The sequence below is a fragment of the Stigmatopora nigra genome, chromosome 5, assembly GCF_051989575.1.
Source record: "Stigmatopora nigra isolate UIUO_SnigA chromosome 5, RoL_Snig_1.1, whole genome shotgun sequence".
NCBI classification, from domain to species: Eukaryota; Metazoa; Chordata; class Actinopteri; order Syngnathiformes; family Syngnathidae; genus Stigmatopora; species Stigmatopora nigra.
This window is the reverse complement of record NC_135512.1, coordinates 6,283,529-6,301,923: the sequence shown is the minus strand read 5'-3', so window position 1 is coordinate 6,301,923 and position 18,395 is coordinate 6,283,529. Positions and strand designations below refer to the sequence as shown.

General features: G+C 38.9%; 3 protein-coding genes across 7 annotated transcripts; 2 read left to right on the top strand and 1 right to left on the bottom strand.

Moving 5' to 3' along the window:
• Window positions 1-86: 86 nt before the first annotated feature.
• On the bottom strand, window positions 87-7,381 carry mfn1b (mitofusin 1b). The gene is made up of 18 exons (XM_077716177.1): window positions 7,212-7,381; window positions 6,605-6,757; window positions 6,093-6,228; window positions 5,751-5,913; window positions 5,481-5,605; window positions 5,254-5,362; window positions 4,933-5,040; window positions 4,503-4,656; window positions 3,836-3,903; window positions 2,625-2,746; window positions 2,369-2,495; window positions 2,204-2,308; window positions 1,829-1,931; window positions 1,449-1,675; window positions 1,191-1,358; window positions 886-1,082; window positions 621-755; window positions 87-512 (listed from the first exon to the last, which is right to left on the bottom strand). The coding sequence occupies exons 2-18, from the start codon at window positions 6,750-6,752 to the stop codon at window positions 443-445; spliced, it is 2,265 nt and encodes a 754-aa protein (XP_077572303.1). The 5' UTR covers window positions 6,753-6,757; window positions 7,212-7,381; the 3' UTR covers window positions 87-442.
• plaat1 (phospholipase A and acyltransferase 1) lies at window positions 6,740-11,204 on the top strand. Of its 5 annotated transcripts, none has more exons than XM_077716183.1 (6): window positions 6,830-6,848; window positions 8,473-8,678; window positions 9,599-9,648; window positions 10,000-10,158; window positions 10,618-10,886; window positions 11,003-11,204. In XM_077716183.1, the coding sequence occupies exons 4-6, from the start codon at window positions 10,026-10,028 to the stop codon at window positions 11,102-11,104; spliced, it is 504 nt and encodes a 167-aa protein (XP_077572309.1). In that variant the 5' UTR covers window positions 6,830-6,848; window positions 8,473-8,678; window positions 9,599-9,648; window positions 10,000-10,025; the 3' UTR covers window positions 11,105-11,204. The 5 variants fall into 5 exon arrangements, with proteins under 5 accessions (XP_077572311.1, XP_077572309.1, XP_077572307.1 ...); XM_077716181.1 differs by lacking the exon at window positions 6,830-6,848 and adding an exon at window positions 7,730-7,748; XM_077716182.1 differs by lacking the exon at window positions 6,830-6,848 and having other exon boundaries at window positions 8,274-8,678.
• Window positions 11,205-11,513: 309 nt separating this feature from the next.
• On the top strand, window positions 11,514-18,355 carry ftsj3 (FtsJ RNA 2'-O-methyltransferase 3). Its single transcript, XM_077717714.1, has 21 exons — window positions 11,514-11,723; window positions 11,842-11,947; window positions 12,050-12,096; window positions 12,172-12,251; window positions 12,407-12,506; window positions 12,805-12,999; window positions 13,132-13,247; window positions 13,552-13,656; window positions 13,750-13,850; window positions 13,945-14,031; window positions 14,115-14,261; window positions 14,591-14,726; window positions 15,294-15,490; window positions 15,619-15,748; window positions 15,839-15,926; window positions 16,166-16,313; window positions 16,571-16,680; window positions 16,782-16,884; window positions 16,976-17,159; window positions 17,489-17,583; window positions 17,674-18,355. The coding sequence occupies exons 1-21, from the start codon at window positions 11,657-11,659 to the stop codon at window positions 17,927-17,929; spliced, it is 2,598 nt and encodes an 865-aa protein (XP_077573840.1). The 5' UTR covers window positions 11,514-11,656; the 3' UTR covers window positions 17,930-18,355.
• The last annotated feature ends 40 nt before the right edge of the window (window positions 18,356-18,395 follow it).

Below are 18,395 nucleotides of genomic sequence, written 5' to 3'. Positions count from 1 at the left end.
GATTCATTTTTTTAATTATTTTGCTTTAGGAAATGCTTTCATTTAAGAGATTTTTTTTTCATCAAATAAATTTTAACTAGATCCTATTTCTTTTGATAGTAAATGTATTTATTTTTTTGCTGGTAACATGCATGAACAGACTGAACAGACAAATAATTCCACAGAAAAATAGTCAGAAAAAAAGGCATATTCACAGTTTGAAGCACATTAGTGTACAAATATAGCACCCCAATTCTTGGTTAGTGGGTTAGTATTATGATACCATCGCCACATGGAGTGGACAAGTCCAATACTTGAACCTGGTTTACAATAATAAAAATCACTTCATTGTGGAAGTTGAGATAATTACACAATACTATATATTCTTTATGGCTGTAAAGATTTTGGAAAACTTCTGAAGGATTGTTTGTGCCTTTCAAGTAGAATTTTGGGAGGTTTGATCTCATTGTTGAGGCTGCAAGTACTGCTTTGTAAAGGTTTCCAACTGTTTCTCCAGTTCACTGGCTTTGTGCCTGAAGACAAGACACAGCGGAAGGAGGAAGATCAAAAAGTCAACATTAAAGAGAAAGTGTGATGTTCTTAGAAAATGGCTCATTTGACAGAATATAAAATGGATTTACCTTAGACCCTTGGAGCGCCCCTGGACACTTTCCAGCTGCTCAATGTTAACGCTCAATCGGCGGATCTCCACCTGAAGTTCCTCCTGTGTCTTCTCCACCTCACGGCAAAGTTTCTCAAAGGTGGCCGCCATCTCCCTGGTAACGCAGTGATTTATTGTTAGTTCTACTACAAAGGCTAGAAAACACTCATTTCATTCAACATTGACTCTGAATGTTGTTATTTTTCAATACCAAGAAGTCATTGAAACAATTTAGCTTGACTTACTGTTGTACTTGGTGGCTACAGTTAGCACTGGTGATACTAACAATAAGCTGCAACTTGTCAGTGGCATAATCCACAAACTGACGCTTTAAACTGCGTTCCTTGGCTTTAGTGGTCCATGTGAGGCGTTCGTAAAGGTACAGCAGACCATACAGGGAGCCCATCATGCCGATCAACTTCCACCCCACCGTCCTCCACACCTTAACGCAAGTGCATACCCGTGACATTATTATTATTATTAAACTATCCTATCATAAAAAAAAGGTTGTTCAATGTTTAAATGTCAATGTTTTTACAAAATAACAGACCACGCCTCCGACGACGATAGCGCTCATTGACACGCGGGAGGTGAGCGATGCAGCGTTGGTTGCCATGGCGACCATCAGGTCTTCCTGTGTCGCCAGGGCTGTTTCCTGGTTGGACAAGGGGGGCCCCGAGGAGGGGGTTGTGGCCGGGGGCAGGGCTGGTAGAGAGGCCTGGTAAGGTGTGGAGGTCAGGTTAAACAATTGAATCTCAATTTCCATCCTATTTTTTTTTCATGTCCTCCAACGAAGCGCACACAATACCTGCAGTTTCTGGTCCACCAGTTTGAGTGCTCTCTCTGCATTGACAGGCCCCAGGAAGCGATGCACTAATGCCGTCCAGCCAAAAGAGAAGCGAAACTCAATGTCCTCTTGGAAATCGTTGCACAGCGAGGTGCAGTTGAGGTTGTAACTCAGGTCCAACTTCCTGTTGGACCCGAGCATGTGAATTTGGTTCTGGCTGTTTGACGGGAGCAAAGGCAACATGCTATCTGCAGATAAGAGAACAGACCAAAAAAAAGGATTATTTAGGGTTATTTAATGGAATTTCTCTGCTGTGGTGCTATGTATGTAGACCCTTGATGGGTATAGGTGTTTCCAAGCATTCTAAAATCTTTGATTTGACACTGAACTGTCCCTTGTACCTGTCATGAATCTTTGAATAGACTGGACGGAGGCATTGACGGCATCTGAGCAGCGGAAAGCCAGGTTCTTTCCCATTCCCTCCTCCACGTGACAGAGCAGCTCCTGTAGAGAAATAAATAAGTCTCAACACGAGCCATCATTCATTGAAAGTGTTAGAAAATGCTTCGAGTGACTTTAACATTATAGCAGACCAAAAAAAAGCTGTGCCTCCTGATGCATTGTTTTGGGTGGAATAATTAGGAAATGGTCAAAAAAGAGCCAGTTGAGTGGCAAATGTGTTTTCCACATGTAAAGTTATAATGGTCGAGTCATTCTTTATAACACAGTCACCATTATCAGAGCGCCTTTAAAATACAAACATGTTTGATACTTACAGACTTATAAAGCTTGAGGACGTGAGACGAAGGGTGGAAGTCTGCATGGAACTCATCCACAATCACATGAAGGCGGCAGATCTCCTCACCCATGGCGTTGGATACCTCAAGTCAGGACAAATTCTGTTTATCTGATTGGCTACCACCAGCTTAACTTGAAATTACCTTTGACTCTACATCCTCACTGATAGCCTTGATCTTCTTAGTGATGTCTTCAATCAGTATTCTCAGCTGATTCCTCACAAAGTCCAGACGGTCCATCTGATATTCCCTTTCCTCCAATGCAGCCACTCTAAAGCCACAACAGGCAAACTTTAAGCACCTCATTAAATATGTCATTAGGTAGCTTCTAGCCCACCTGAATTCGCCATTCTCGATGCTCACATCTCCTCGTTAATAAAAACGGACGCGTGCGACTCACCTTTTCTCCGCCGCCTCGATGTTGATGATGTCCATGACGCACTGGACTTTTTCTGTAATCTGCTTGGCCCTGATTGTGTGCTGCTCAAACTTTGTTTTCACTGCTGACTGCGAGATACACTCCTGCGAGGCCATAACACACGCATGTTACTGTGACATTTGTCAGGGCTATCAATGGAGGGCTAATATTAAAAAAAAGACGAGACACACACATACACCTGCTGCTTTCTAACTTAAAAAAAAAAAGAAGGGCTATGTAAAAGGTGTGTAAATTCCAGCAGCAGAGTGTGCATCTCGCAACCTGAAGCCCCCAAAAGTGTCAAAAGTCACAGCAACGTGGCGGTGAAGCGTCAGCAAAATGATAAAAAACATCAAATAAATGTAAATCAAAACTAGAGTAAATCAAAAGGAATATAAAAATTGGTATACTAATATAATGTGTCCGTCAGTGTATGATTCAAGAATGCTAATGTCACCAAAGATGATCTCGACTAGCAACACATTGGTGCTGTATGATATGGAATGATATAAAACTGACTATCAAAATGGTGCACGTCTCTATCAATTGATTATTAATTACATTTGTGCTAACCATTATAATATGATAATTATTCTAACTAATGTACTGACTATTAAGTATAATTTAACCCTTCCAAATAATTCCATATTGTATCTTTTTTTTTAGATGTTTGATTATGTAGGTTCCATATTACATGTTATAGTATACTACTTGATGTAGTTTGTTGCTGTTCCTAGTGTAAATGATCTAAACAAGGATCAAAACTTTGCAACACAAGGACAAAACCAAATCATATTAAAATGCAAAGTATATTAACGGATGCCGTCGCCTTAGTGAAAATGCAAAGTATAGTAGTAACGGATGCCCTCGCCTTAGTGAATCTAGACTTCAACAATGAAGACCCAGGTTGATTGGAAAAAAGCACAGCGAGGTCGAGAAGATCAAGGAAGCCTGTTCGAGAAGGTGCTGGATAGAAGCTAGAAGATCATCTTACTATCTGCTAGAGAGTCATATTTGATCAACAGTAGGACTTGAATTGATACCTAACACTCATTTCAGAGTATGAAACGTGGTTTTGATTTTCTACAATCAAACATCTGCACAATGGACGACAACGCTTGATTAAAAAGGTTTTTCCAGAGCCTGAAAACAGATTCGGAATGACACACAAACACACACACACACATACACACCTCGAACCTCCTTTCAAAGCACTGGAACTCTTTTAGTCTCTCCTGGAAGCCCTCTGCTAGAGCGCCACCTGTTGAATGGAATGAACATGTTCATGTATTGCTTTTGTTTTATTTTAATATAATTGTCCATTGTAGGAAGTAATAATATAATATGATTTAATATAATTGTCCATTTTCTCTCAGTTGATGCTATGGAGAATACATTGATATTGTGATTTTTTCCAAATGGAAAAACTAAGTTGGACACTATTTCAACCCTATACTTGAGGTTCTTGAATATTGAAATAAGAATAATTTTATCCTCAACTTCACAATCACAATGTGTTGAGTCTTGTCGAATTGTTGCTGAACATGACTGTGTACTAATTATCTTGAGTAAAACACACTTATGTGCAGCTTTTATGGGTACTTTTATGCCTAAAGGCTTTAGGAGCCAAAGCAAGTAGCACCATGACAAAATCCAAAGTCCAAATTTGACAGCAAAGGTTCCTTCCTCTGTTTAAACCAGTGAAAGTGTCTTATTCTACTTTGGGCATAATAAAGGGTGGAACCCAATGGGGATTGACCCCTCAATCTCAGAACACAACAGTGCGCCTCACTTCATGAACTGACCATATAAAATGTTTGTGATTTTTCAACCAATGTCAATTTAGACCCAAAGCATCACCTGTCTCGGGCATGCCCTGTGCCCTCTGCATTCGGGAGTTGAGTACTTCTTTAGCGGAGACGAAGAAAATGCGGTTGGGTGCCTGTTCACGGTCGACCACCTTTAGCTCTTCAACAAGGAAGTCCACGCAACGATCTGTGTGCTGCTTTCTCACCTGGAACATTCAAATACAATACATGAATACCTCGACATACCAGTGCCCCGAAATATGATGACAATTTGAGATACAAGTACAATTTTGAGCAAATACTTATCTTGAGATACAAGACTCATTTTGATATACGAGCATACAGCGGACGCGAGAGGCTGCTCATAAGAACATCATGGGCACTCACTGTATGTCTAATGTCTCCACGAGCACTGGGCGGAGCATGTTTTTCCCAGAGGGTTGGAACAAATGAATTTTATAAAATGATCCAAAACTACTTACATCTTCCATATATTCCGGTTCATTAGCAGAGGCGTCCCAGCGATTGTTGAGAATGAAGATGTTGGGCTTTGACAACCGTTCGTTGACTTTGTGGAAAAAATGCTTTTCCTAAATGGTGAAGGAGCGAAAAAGCAAAATAGTGACTTCAAAAAAAAAAAGGATCAGTCCTTCTGAAAGAAGTTTATAAAATGGGTTTGCTTTCCCTTTAAGAAGCTTTGTATTACATCACATTGCAGGAATTCCTGCACGCACGGAAGGCAACCTCAAGAGGAAGCAGTCCACTACATTATAAAATCTGCTAAGCAACAAAGGTGTCATTACCGTGTTCATAAGCGTGGATTCTGAATTAGCAACCAACACAAAGACGTCAGCGTCCAGGCAAAACTTGTCAATCCAGCTGTCCAACTCTGGTGTAACATCTGTACCAGGGCTGTTGAATGTCAGAGTAATCCAATTTATTAACAAAATATGAACTAATTTTTACATCTATTTACCTTCCATTCTACAAGTAGTGAAATCTCAAGAGCATGAAATAATAAATACTCTACCTATCTACAAGCACCAGGTCATCTCGAAGCAGTGCACACTTTGTCTTTGGCCAAAAAACTCGCACCAGGCAGCCGGCATCCAAACTCTCATCCATGTGCAAAGCGTGTGCCAACTGGTTTACAGTCTAAAAGATTTGGTAATAAACATGTCATGTAACATGCCAGCTTTTAGAATGTGTAAAGAAACTGACTCCCGGAGAAAATGTAATACTATTATGATTGACTTGGTAATAAAGTATACTAACACCAACACATGAAAAGATTGCTGACCTTAATGCTCTTCTCCTCCTCTGAGCCTTCAGTCTTGAGAAAAGCCTTGTCCTCATCGGTCCCTTCTACACTCAAGAAGCAGTTGGTGGTGTGACCAATACCACTGGGCAGCACCCGGTCCCTCAGCATGGCGTTGACCACTGTGCTTTTACCGTTACTTGTCCTACAATCACACCATTTACACACTAATGAGCAATGCCCCAGCTATGTTTCCACAAAACTCCAAACTTCTTCCAAAGTTTTAAGATAAGAGATATTTGTATGTATTTAATATGTGAAACAGTCACAATAAGGGTTTAACTGAACACATTTCTCCAGATGATAAATAGAGAGTGTTTTTACCTCCCAAAAAAGGCCACTTTCATATGTCTGCGAGCCAAAACTTCCTTGATGACGGCAAGTTTATCTGCATACGCCTGAATCTCCAACTTTTGATCCAGGCTTGCAATTTTCTCCATCTCGTTATTCCCACTTGTTTCTATTTTTCAAAAGCAGTTATACATACAACAACAAGATACATTATTTTTTTCAGACAAAATTTATAATGGTTTAAACACATCTGACCAAATTTGAACAATAAAACCTAAACTGTTGCCCAATATAATAATACATAAACACAACAATGTTTTTGCTGAGTCCAATTTGATGACATTTGCGGAGGGTGCCGGAGCCTACCCTGGATTCGAACCCAAGACCCCAGAACTATGAGGGCCAACGCACTAACCACTCATCCGCTGACATCCACTGTATATACTGCAATTTTCTTCTGATGGCCTTATATATCATTTGATATATGATCCAATGACTGTACTGGCTTTACTGCTGCATAAACAAATGTAAACAAGCAATCGTACCCTCCACAAACTCGCAGGTCTCCGTCACGTAATTGAGAAGCTGCTCAAATAGGTTAGTTATGGTCTTCTTGGCCACCACAAAGTGTTTGAGGGGGGAAAACTCCCCTCTGGCTGAGTCGCTGCGTCGAAGTGGGGGGGCCGCGGCCATGGCGACTGAAACACAGTAGTGGTCACAGAAGGTCAAAGTAACTCTTGTCCAACACAAAAGTGAAACTGGATTTCAACATGACAGCCATTGCACAATGTGAGTAATCCGTAATTAACGTTAAAAGCATTTGGATTGTTTGTTTGTTTTGAGACTGCATCAAAAAAAGCTAACCCACATGTTGAGAATATGAACTGTTACTTTATTTAGATCTGTTTCTGATCCGGTGTATGTAAACAAGAGCAGATCACGTAAACTCGATCATTTGACACGGCATCATGGAACGGAAAGAAAATCCTACGGAGTGAAAACGACATTTTGAATTAAAATAAAACATGTTTTAACATCTGACAGTCGTACTGGGGTTAGCCGACTAGATAGTTGTTAGCTGACTGCAAACAAGCAAGCATGCATGCACTCAAAACATTCATCGTAGCAACATTTTATCAACGATCGCATTACCAAAGTCTTAAAACAGCCAATGTCCTCTTCTCATAACATAAACACACGTAATGCTCCACTGAAGCAATGTTGTTAATCCCTGCGTGTGTTGGACGATGATTTGCTGTCAATCTGGTTAACCTTCCACAGTCGTCATGTAACATCAATGCATACGTATACAAGAAACAAAGACAACATTTATTCAAAATAAAGGAATCTTACCTTGCTATGTGGCCTGATTCTGCCAAAAATAAAATAAAATGTGCACAAAACTAACAAAATGTAGTATTATTCATACATTATGTTTTATAAAACGTAATCTTAATGTCATTTTATCACCACATTGGCATGCAAAACAATTAACATGAAATCCACTACAAACAATTTCCGGTTTAACCTTGGTGAAATAGCTAGAATCTGGATTGCCTGACAGAGGCGATATAGCCAATCCAAGAGCAAAGAATTTACCCAACCCCCTTCGTAAGCAATATATAAAAGGGGCTGAGTTTATGACAAAGCATTCTCATTTTTCATAAATCGTCATGATTTACAGTCACAGTAGGTCTGCATGGCTTTCTGTTTGATATTTACATTTTTGTCCGCATGCTTTTATGAGTTACACTACTCATAACCAAAATCATATTTCCTAAAAGTTCATGAAAATAATAATAAATACTTTAACATCTTAGAATTGACCCTAAAAATTACTGTTATTGCTTCTTACCTCAAAATGATGTGTGAGTTCACAGGAAAAAAAAACATTACATTTGTTTATATCATTAATCTTTAATGCTTTTTATCCTCACATGGGTCACAGGGGTGCCGGAACCTATCCCGGCTAGTGATAGGCAGTAGATGAGATAAACCCAGAATTGGTTGCCGACCAATCATTTCCATAATGATACAGCGCAACACAGTCATCTGGTAGTCAGGTTTTGACAACCAACCTATGAGACAACAAACCCCACTCACTCAAATATGAATAAGAGAGAAATTATGCTTAAATATCAAAACAATTTGGGTGGCTCAATGCCAGTATGGGTATTTTAATTTTCTTTTTTGGATGATTTGTATTCAAATAGATTAATGAAGAAAATACAGACTGCCATAAAAAAATAAAAAATAAATTTATACAAGGAACAATATCCTTGAATTACAATTGATAATATTTGAGGGGGGCTATATAGTATGTTAACAGGACAATGCATGAGAGGAAACGCCTCTTTTTGGTTGTGTGTTGTATAGGTTTTGTTTGTGTGTGTGTGTGTGTGTGTTTCTTTAGTGCACGGCAATCATCAGCAAGAGACACTGAACACATCCACAGCAACCCCCAGAGACTGGTTTGGCTTTGGGAACTTGTATCAACTTCAAATTTCTCCTCACAGAAGTGATCTTTCTGTTTTTTCTGACTGCTTTTATTTTATGATAATTTGTGGATCTATCATGGAGAACTAAGATGGTGAGAAAGAAAAAACTGCTTGTGTTTGAGTAAGTATTCCTCCTGTTGTTTTCTTCTTTGTCAATGTGTTATTTTTAAGGGTAGTTTTCCAGATTTTTACACTACAATATAAGAGATGAATTGGTTAAATTAGAATAATAATAATAATAATCAACTTTTGCAAGAAAATATGTGCTTAAGGACACACAATTTGAGCCTCTGTTTCAGCAAACTTTGGCATTAAGAGTTGAAATTTAATAATTTTATTTAATTTGCTTACTTTTGTGAAATTAATTATAATTTACAACTTACACCATTATCCATTGGCATTGTTATCTAAATTAAATCTCCTTTCTGGTTTCAGTTATGACCTCATCATCTTCTATTTATTACTATTGAGAGCACTCCCCTGGCATCTCATATTACCTTTATTATTATTTTTTTTAAAGATAAAAGTAACAGGTTTTTTTTAAGTGTTTTTGACATAACATCAAATGCACTCAAAGTATTTTTCTGTCGACTTCCCCATTGTGTCAGTGCTATTGTGGCAGCAAAAGTGTGCGTGCGTATTGTGTCTGTCTGTTTGTGTGGGTGAGAACAGCGTGTTTTTGTGTAGTGCCTGAGTACCAATGGCCTTTACATGGCATGCAACCAATCTAGCATTCTCTGTCCACAATTTCTTAAAAGCCCAACTCTTATACATCATAGTGTTTTATAAAAAAAAAAAATTGGGTCAATTATGAAAGCTCTAGTGTATTTGGTTTTATTTATTTTATTTATATTTGAGCCATTACAGTTTGTAGACGGTCTATACTACATAACATTGTTAAAACAACTAATCTAATGGCGGATTTTTTTCACAGTAGTTCATAATGTGATATGATAAATTTGGTAGAATAAAATCCTTTTTTTTGATGTGGTGTTTATTTAGCAGTCAAGTCACTGTTGAACACTTGCTTTTCCTCATCAGAACCTGTGGAAGCATGTTATGGGATGGATAAACAACAACAAAGCTCTAGTGTAAGTTGAAATTCATGTCAAATTTGATGCCCCTCACACATGTAATTCATCATTTTAATTAATTCAACATAAGAAAATATGTTCATTTACAATTTCTAGTCCCATTTTGAAAGTCCACCTCTATATATTATTTAAAAATTCACTACTTTAACTTCTTGAAAGGTTGAATTTGATACTTTTATCTGTAATGGTCAAATATATAGATTATAGATAACTAAACTAAAGCACAGTTTTGTCCTTTTTAATAAATAATGAAATACATTTTACACAGTATTCAAATATATTAAGATTCAGCTGTATTTGAAAAGATATACTAAACAAAACAAATGCCTTGATGTTACTTTTTTTTAGGTCAACTGTCCAAATTGTGTGTGTAGATGGCCTCTATTGACCCTGTTGACCCCTCTGGTGACCCCCAGCCTGGGGACCTCATTGAGATCTTTAGGCCGGCCTATCAGCATTGGGCACTCTACTTGGGAGATGGTTATATCATCAATTTGACACCTGTGGGTCAGTACTCTTCTTTCATCACACATATTCCTTCGAGTTAGATTAGATTATATTATATTAGATAACTTTATTCATCCCGTATATTTGGGAAATTTCACTGTCACAGTAGTATAGAGGATGAGAATACAGACACAAGAAAATACATTTTAGACATAAATAAATAGGTTGTTTGACATAAAAAATAGGCATGTTTAATCCATGGCCTGCTGTCACATTTGTGTTATAAAATTAAAAGCTCGCAGCAACTTTTTGTTCAGCAATACAATTCAATTTATTTCACAACGGCCAAAACAAAAATTCACAAAAGCTGATTGAGTGTTTAAAAGCATTGAAAATCTGCAATTTTGGTATTTCATCAAGAAACATGAGGGCGATGCATGTACTAATTTGCTTTTATAGGTCAATACAAACATTTTTTTTCCTAAACTAAACTATGCCTTAATCCAATCCTTCGTCCAGATGAGAGCCAGGCTGCCGCCATGTCCAGTGTGAAGTCTGTCTTCAGCCGGAAAGCGGTGGTGCGCATGCAACTTTTGAAAGAGGTGGTGGGAAGTGATTCCTATCGTGTCAACAATAAGTACGATCACAACCACACGCCCCTGCCAGTCTATGAGATCATCCAGCGAGCGCAAATCCTGATTGGCCAGGAGGTTTCTTATGACCTCCTGGGGAGTAACTGTGAGCACTTTGTCACCTTGCTGCGCTACGGAGAGGGGGTGTCGGAGCAGGTGATTGTATTGACATGACTTCATACAAAAAAGGAACACACTAAAAGTGTGCCAGAACATTTTGTTTTAAACTTTATAATAAAATAACCTTTTTGCTTCCTTTCTCTTGTTGCCAGGCGACAAGGGCCATCGGGGCCATCAGTTTAGTCACGGCTGCAGCAAGCGCTTTCTCTGTCCTGGGATTGATCAACACTCGATCAAGAAATAGGCCCTTCTGAAAGCTGCTGCCTCAAAATATTTTCCATGGAAAGTCAGCAGCCTTGCCATACTGGGTTGCTGGTGAAAGGAATCATTAATAAAATGTGTCAAATCACAACACTTACTAACTTTCAGAATTTTTTATGTGGTGGTGGTGGTGTTTATTGTCACTCTTCTGAAAGATTAACTGAAGGTTCCTAAAAAATAAATTATTCTCCTTGTCGAAACAGTTAAAGCCAAGGTGGACCAACAGAATGTGCCATTTAAATTCTTAAAACATTCACTTACATTACAAATTTGTCAATTAATAGTATCCATCTGTGTACTTTGAACTATAACTAGAAAGTTGGTATTTTTTGCTCATGAAAATGTGTAAACGGGATGGAACCAGCAAGGGGCGCTATGGCGCATTGGTGCTAATTATCTTCAGGCGAGGAAGACAATGTGCATGACTTAGATTATGTGCGACTGGTTTTTCCTACACGTGTTGTTTTCGTCGCATGTAAATGTATTCTTTCTTGGCCTGAGTTTACTTTACTGCTGTTTAATTCAGACGTAAATCAGACGCAAATATGGGGAAGAAGCTCAAAGTTGGAAAGACCCGAAAGGATAAATTCTATCACTTAGCTAAGGAAACAGGTAAATAAATCGGATAACAAAAACATATATTTTTTTTAGGAATACCAGCTATGCTAGCTAACAACAAGAATAGTAGAAGGCCATATGAGAGAATCCCTAATTTTGGTGTCATTCACAGGTTATCGGTCTCGTTCGTCATTCAAACTCATCCAACTCAACCGAAAATTTCAATTTCTACAAAAAGCTAGAGCTGTGGTAGATTTATGTGCTGCTCCCGGTGGATGGTTAGTCACCTGTCCACATGCTAACTCATTCTCTCTTTTTATGACAAAAATAGAATGATATCATAACTAACTGTTTTTTTGTCCGATTCATCTATTTTGCAGGTTACAAGTGGCGTCCAAATTTATGCCCGTTTCGAGCCTTGTGATTGGTGAGTGAATTTGAAGTGCAGCTTAAAGTAGTTTATTTTTTCTATTTTCATAAGTGTACATAATTCTATTTTCAGGTGTTGATCTGGTTCCCATTAGGCCCATCCCCAATGTAGTGACCCTACAAGAAGACATTACTACTGAAAAATGCCGACAGGTAAGTCTTGCTTGGGTGGTGAAATGTGGGGTGCTGGATGATAGCCATGACCTTAAAATATGCTTATGATATGAAGATATAAAATGGTGTTCTCTTCTGGCAATTGGATCGTTTGGCCTCCGATTCATGATGTGTGTTTTTTTCTCCACATGCAGGCTCTGAAAAAAGAGCTACAGACATGGAAGGTTGATGTTGTGCTCAATGATGGTGCGCCAAATGTAGGAGCCAACTGGCAGTATGATGCATTTTCCCAGGGTATGTGGTAGTTGTCTCTCGTCATTAGTTTTGGTGAATTGGATTTAAAAGAAGTAGTAATTAAAGAGTTATTTAACGCTACCAACGTGTGCACGGTAGTACCATGTCAATATGTTTCCAGACATAATCGAGATTAAATAGAATTGATTAGTTTATTTTAGTAGTAGACTATGAAAACGCCTTATAGTTCTAACAAATGGAAAATCCATACTTTTTGCAAATCATGAACTGAACATGTCTAAATTGTATGTCGCACGTGAGGGCCAAGTTCTCAAAATGTTGTTTGTTTTTCCATCAGCCCATCTGACTCTAATGGCCTTGAAGTTGGCCTCTGAGTTCTTGGCTAAGGGGGGCACTTTTGTCACCAAGGTGTTTCGTTCTAAGGACTACCAGCCACTCCTGTGGATCTTCCAGCAGTTATTCAAGAAGGTTCAAGCCACCAAACCCCAAGCATCTAGGAATGAATCTGCTGAGATATTTGTTATTTGCCAGGGTCGGTAGCAGATTTTGATGAAATTTAAATCACCAAGTCATCCAAAAGATGTTGTTAATGCAACATTACAATAATGTGTGCACCGGGAGCGGTGAATTTACAGTATTTTTTTATATCCGTTCTTTACATCAGGATTTCTAGCGCCAGACAAAATTGATGCAAAGTTCTTTGATGCCAAATATGCATTTAAAGAGGTGGAGGTGCAAGCCAAAACTGTGAAAGATCTGGTTCCAGATAAGAAGCCAAAGGTACAGTATGTGTAGAACAATATTTTCTCTGATTCACTGTTTGTAAACATGAAACTTGCCATTTTGAACCCAAATCTGATTCCAAACAAAAATGAGAGTGGGTCACATACTGGAAAAAATATATAATATTGTAATACAGTGTTTCTATGTTTGCAAGACATGCATTGACACCAGTAACGACAGCAAAAATGTAGATGACTGGGTAGTTAGTTCTTTACTTGCCATTGTGTCCTTATTTCACAGGCTACTGTTTTTGTGACTTTCTGGTGCAATATTGTACAAGATTTGCTTTTTTTGTACACAGGCAGAGGGATACGCGGATGGCGACCTGACACTTTTCCATAGTTACACTCTTATGAGCTTTGTAAAAGCTGATAACCCCATTGACTTTCTGGGCAAAGCCAGTGAGGTGAGGTCTCCCGTGATGCACTATGTTTTTGATTGAAACTTTTTTTTATAGGATTTTGGTCATGCACTTTGTTCATTTATGTATTTTTTTTAGATCACGTTTGACAATCCAGTGCTCGAGGCTCACAGCAGCACCACCGATGAGATAAAGGAGTGTTGTCGTGACATCAAAGTTTTGGGACGGAAAGACCTCCGGTAAAATATTCAGACCCAAGTGCCAAATCGTGATATTCTCATAGTTACAGAATTTTACATGCGGCATTTGTTTGTTCTATTTTTCCCAATCCAGTATGTTGCTGAACTGGAGATCAAAACTAAGGAGATACTTAGCCAAGACACTCAAGGAGGAGGCCAAGGATCTTGGCCAAGAAATCAGGTACAGTCTGCCAGAATCATGTAGGAGCTCTGTCAAGGTGTATTCGATGCTAATCGTCGTCAACCTTCTCGCTTTATTTCAAGTTCTGATGAGGGAGAGGGGGGTGATTCCGATGACGAGCCGAAGAAGAAAAACAAAGAGGAAGAAAAAGAGGAGGAGGCTGACGAGGAAGAAGAAATGGAGAAGAAACTGGCCGACCTGAAAGCAAATGAAGTGGCCGATCTCAAACGGTATGACACATCTGGTTAAAGCTCTAATGAAATGCCTATTTTTGTAGGTGTGAAGTCATGCCCTTTTGTTCAGATTGTTTCTTGTATCTTTTTAAAATGGCAGTTTAAAAAAAACATTATTTTTGAGAACCTTTATGAGGTGAAATTGACAATATGTACTTTGTCAAGCTGGTTGCCCTTTGGCTCTTCTGCAGATGTGCAGGTTCTTTTTAATAAGCAGCTGACTGGATCTAATCTGTATACTCTTTGCTCTAATTAGCCGTCGGTGGAGTGGCTATACTGTCAATTCTGTTATGTTATAATATTTGTGTGTTTGCGTTTTTTTTCAGGAAGAAGCGTAAACTGCTGAAAGAACGGAGGAAGCAGAGGGAGAGGGTGGAGCTCAAGATGGATCTGCCAGGTGTCTCCATTGCTGACAACGACGATATCTGCTTGTTCTCTTTACTCACCATCAATAAGAATAAGGTGATGGTTGTAACACAGTTGTGCGCATGACATTGGACACTTTTTTTAAATTTTTTTGATCGTTCTCAATTTGATGACGACGACGCATGAATGAGTGTCAAAATGGTGTGCAATCATTCTTGATGCATTTAAAATGAACAAAGAGTGGAGCACACAAATGGTATAAAACACTCTTGGAGCTCATACAAGATGGTAAAACTTGAACTAACTATTTGAAACTCAGTCAGAGTCACATTTTGTTAGTGGTATTCAATCGAATGCTTTTATTATACAATAATTATTATAATGAGATTTAAAGCTTCACCACAAAGTGCACAAATAACAACAACAACACACAAATAAATGATCATTAAAAGTAATACATAATAAGTAGTTATTTTATAAAGACAGGACAGTCTTGCAAAATGACGATCAGTGGGAAAAATAAATCGGTCGAGTCTGGTTCCATCTTTTTATGATTATTGTATTATTGTAATACTTAAACATACATAAAAGAATTTGAAATTGGAAATGATTAATCAGAGGGCTAGTGTTGATTAACAATTGTTCTTTCTTTCTACCTATCAGGCGCTGACTGATATTTCCCAGGGCGACATGAAAGCAGCAGACTTTCTAGCAGAAGACGGAGGCGAGAACGACTTCTATCTGTCTGACGACGAGGATCAAGCAGATAACGTATCCCTGGCCTCGGATTTGGATGCTGAAGACATGGAGGAGGTGGAACGCAGACAGGAGAAGTTGAAGAGGAAAGAGAAGAAAGAGAAGTCAGTCAGAAGAGTCCAATGAAATGCTTCGTCGTCACTCAATTGCATTTACATTTATCGTCCTTTTTTCGTGCACAAACCTTACCGGTCGAAAACCGACTTCTAATACCTTATCTTTCTGTTTTCAGAGCCATCGCCGCCAAGAAAGAGGAGGTTGTAAAGGATGATGGCGACGAACCAGAGGGGGGTGGCTTATTGGTGGAATTTGAAGGAAAAGATGAGAAGACAGCCCGTGAAACCAACTTGTGGTTCAGCAAGGTTTGTTGAAGTCTTATGTAGAAAAGCTCAATGGTTTCTTATCTGGAAATGAGCTTTGGATTCATGTACAGTTCATATTTTGTCTTGTAGGACATTTTCTCTGAGATTAAACTGGAAGGAGATGCTGAGAGTGAGCTCAGGCAAACCCTGTTTCTTCAAAACCAGCAACCAGGTAAAGGTTGCTGCTAGTTTTAAACAAACACAAGCCTTGAAATTATTGAAAAGACTTATCTGTGAAACATCACTTCTAGGGTTTATTGGGCTTTAAATTGTAATTTGATAACCATTTGTTTAGAAATCTCCCTTCAATTGTAAATCTGCTGTGAGATGTCTTAGAAAGTCGCTGAACACAAATAATGTCATTATTATTATTATAGATTGGTACAGCAGAATTTCTTTCTTTTATTTCAGGTAAAGGCAAAAAGAGGAAAGCTGAGGAAGTGGAGGAGGAGGAGGAGGAGGAGGAAGAGAAGGAGGCCACCCCAATTGATAAAGAAAGCTCCGAGCCCTCAAAGGAAGCTGCGGAAGACAGTGACGGCAACTCAGATGACAGTGACGATGCAGAGTAATTCAATGTCGTTTAATATCATTTTTCATTGCTCGTGTGGCAAAAGGAGGGAATATTTCTGTCAAATGTCTCGGAAGTATCTGATAGATTTTTGTTTTAACATTTTCTCCAAAATAGACAGTGCGCCTTATAATGCAGTAATGCAGTGCGCCTTATAAATGGGAAAAAATGTCATTCATTGAGGGTGCGCCTTATAATGCGGTGCGCCTTATAGTCGTGAAATTACGGTAATTGGAGCCTTATTCTTTTTCCAGATACATTGCAAAATTGAAACAGGCCAATGCTGGAGCAAAACAAAAACTGGGGGCTGATGATGATGATGCTGACGACCAAGCCCTCCAGGTGGTTCCAGTTGAAAGCACCAGTGAGTGAATATTGGCCACTGGAGATTTGAAACCATTACATTTGGCTCAATCGGTTTGATGTTGAAATTGTTGGATTGGATTGTGCTTTTCTCACTAAAAGGTAAGAAAGCCCGCGTCCTGGATGCTGAAGGCCTCGCCATTGGTTGCCAGATTGCCACGTCCAAGAAGAAAGCCAGAGACCTGGTGGACAACTCTTTCCATAGGCAAGTGTGGAGCTACAGTCAAATAGCTGTGAAATGCTGTCGGGGATGATAAAAAGAAGGGGAGGAAAATGGCCCGGGTTTGTTTCTGTAGGTTTGCATCATCTGACGAGACTTGGGAAGTGCCCGAGTGGTTCTTGAAGGACGAGATCAAACACAGGAGGAAACCAGTGCCGGTCTCCAAGGAGATGGTGGAGGAGTTTAAACAGAAGTGGAAGGAGATTAACGCCCGGCCAATTAAGCGAGTTGCTGAAGCCAAGGCCAGGAAAAAGAGGAGGGTAAGCTCGTGATCATTTCTCTTCATATTACTGCTATGAACGCATGGGCTATCATGAACGTTTGAGTTCTTGGCACAGTGTCACTACGATGCACTTTACAGTGCAGTCCAGTCTGTCACCATTTTAATTTAATTCACCTTAAACTGTTGACTTTGTATTACTGCTGTATCGCTTATATCTCCTGAGTGTCTTTTTGTCATGTTGTGTGTATTTATCCGGTTTCTTTTGGGGCACTTTTAATCCGCTTACCCTTAAACTAGCCTATAAGACCATGTTTGACATGAAAGTTGACTTTGACTAAAAAAAGGATATTTGTTGGTTTTCACTAGATGCTGAAGAAGATGGAGCAGGCTAAGAAAAAAGCTGAGGCAGTTGTGAACACGGTGGACATTTCTGAGAGAGAGAAGATGGCTCAGTTAAAGAGGTATGATGGCTTTGCACCACAGGGAAACTCACAGCAATGTCCATTGGACTAAATTGTTGCTAACGGTCTTTTTGTTTTTATTTCTGTCAGTATCTACAAGAAGGCCGGCGTTGGCAAAGAGAAGCGAGAAGTGACCTATGTCGTCGCCAAAAAAGGAGTCGGGAAGAAAATGAGGCGGCCCGCTGGAGTTAAAGGTGTTTTCAAAGTGGTAGACAGTCGCATGAAAAAAGATGCACGCGGAGCACAAAGGAAAGAGCAGAAAGCAAAGGGTGGCAAAGGGAAGGGAAAACAAGCTAGAGGTGGCAAAAAAGGAGCACATCCTGGTAAAGGGCGAAAGGGAAAATAAATGAGAAACTGTCCAAAATGTTTGAGTTTCATCAATGAATAGATATTTGTAAATGGATGGATCTGTGATGCACTGATTGGTGAAAGATCATTTAGTATCATTTTAATTTTAAAAGCAGTCACTACTCATCACCCACCCAAAATGAATCCAGCTGATATCAAGTGTTATTTTAATTCATTTTATTGTTGTGGAAAAATACTTTAAGGCCCTTCTTGGTGACAACATGTACAAATATAAGTTTGTAAATGCCAAACCAATTCAATAAAAAACATTTGTAGTATATCAATGCCAAATGTCATCAATGAAAATATCAATGCAATCTATATTTACCCCGATTGAGCAAGTCTAAATGTAAAACTTTAAGTGGTCAAGCCTTAAATCTCACTATACTTGCATAATGACAATTAAAGCATTCAATTCAATCCATTCAGAATTTGCCATATTTCCTTCAAAAGAGTGATGAGAA

Excerpts from the sequence above, each read along its gene's own strand:
- mfn1b (XM_077716177.1), bottom strand. The coding sequence starts at position 6,752 with ATGGCCGCGGCCCCCCCACTTCGACGCAGCGACTCAGCCAGAGGGGAG. Across the intron at positions 5,041-5,253 it reads AATCCACGCTTATGAACACG|GAAAAGCATTTTTTCCACAA; the intron begins GTAATGACACCT and ends TTCACCATTTAG. Across the intron at positions 1,083-1,190 it reads CTATCGTCGTCGGAGGCGTG|GTGTGGAGGACGGTGGGGTG; the intron begins GTCTGTTATTTT and ends ACTTGCGTTAAG.
- plaat1 (XM_077716185.1), top strand. The coding sequence starts at position 10,026 with ATGGCCTCTATTGACCCTGTTGACCCCTCTGGTGACCCCCAGCCTGGG. Across the intron at positions 10,159-10,617 it reads CATCAATTTGACACCTGTGG|ATGAGAGCCAGGCTGCCGCC; the intron begins GTCAGTACTCTT and ends TCCTTCGTCCAG. Across the intron at positions 10,887-11,002 it reads GAGAGGGGGTGTCGGAGCAG|GCGACAAGGGCCATCGGGGC; the intron begins GTGATTGTATTG and ends TCTTGTTGCCAG.
- ftsj3 (XM_077717714.1), top strand. The coding sequence starts at position 11,657 with ATGGGGAAGAAGCTCAAAGTTGGAAAGACCCGAAAGGATAAATTCTAT. Across the intron at positions 11,724-11,841 it reads TCACTTAGCTAAGGAAACAG|GTTATCGGTCTCGTTCGTCA; the intron begins GTAAATAAATCG and ends TGTCATTCACAG. Across the intron at positions 13,248-13,551 it reads TTCCAGATAAGAAGCCAAAG|GCAGAGGGATACGCGGATGG; the intron begins GTACAGTATGTG and ends TTTTGTACACAG.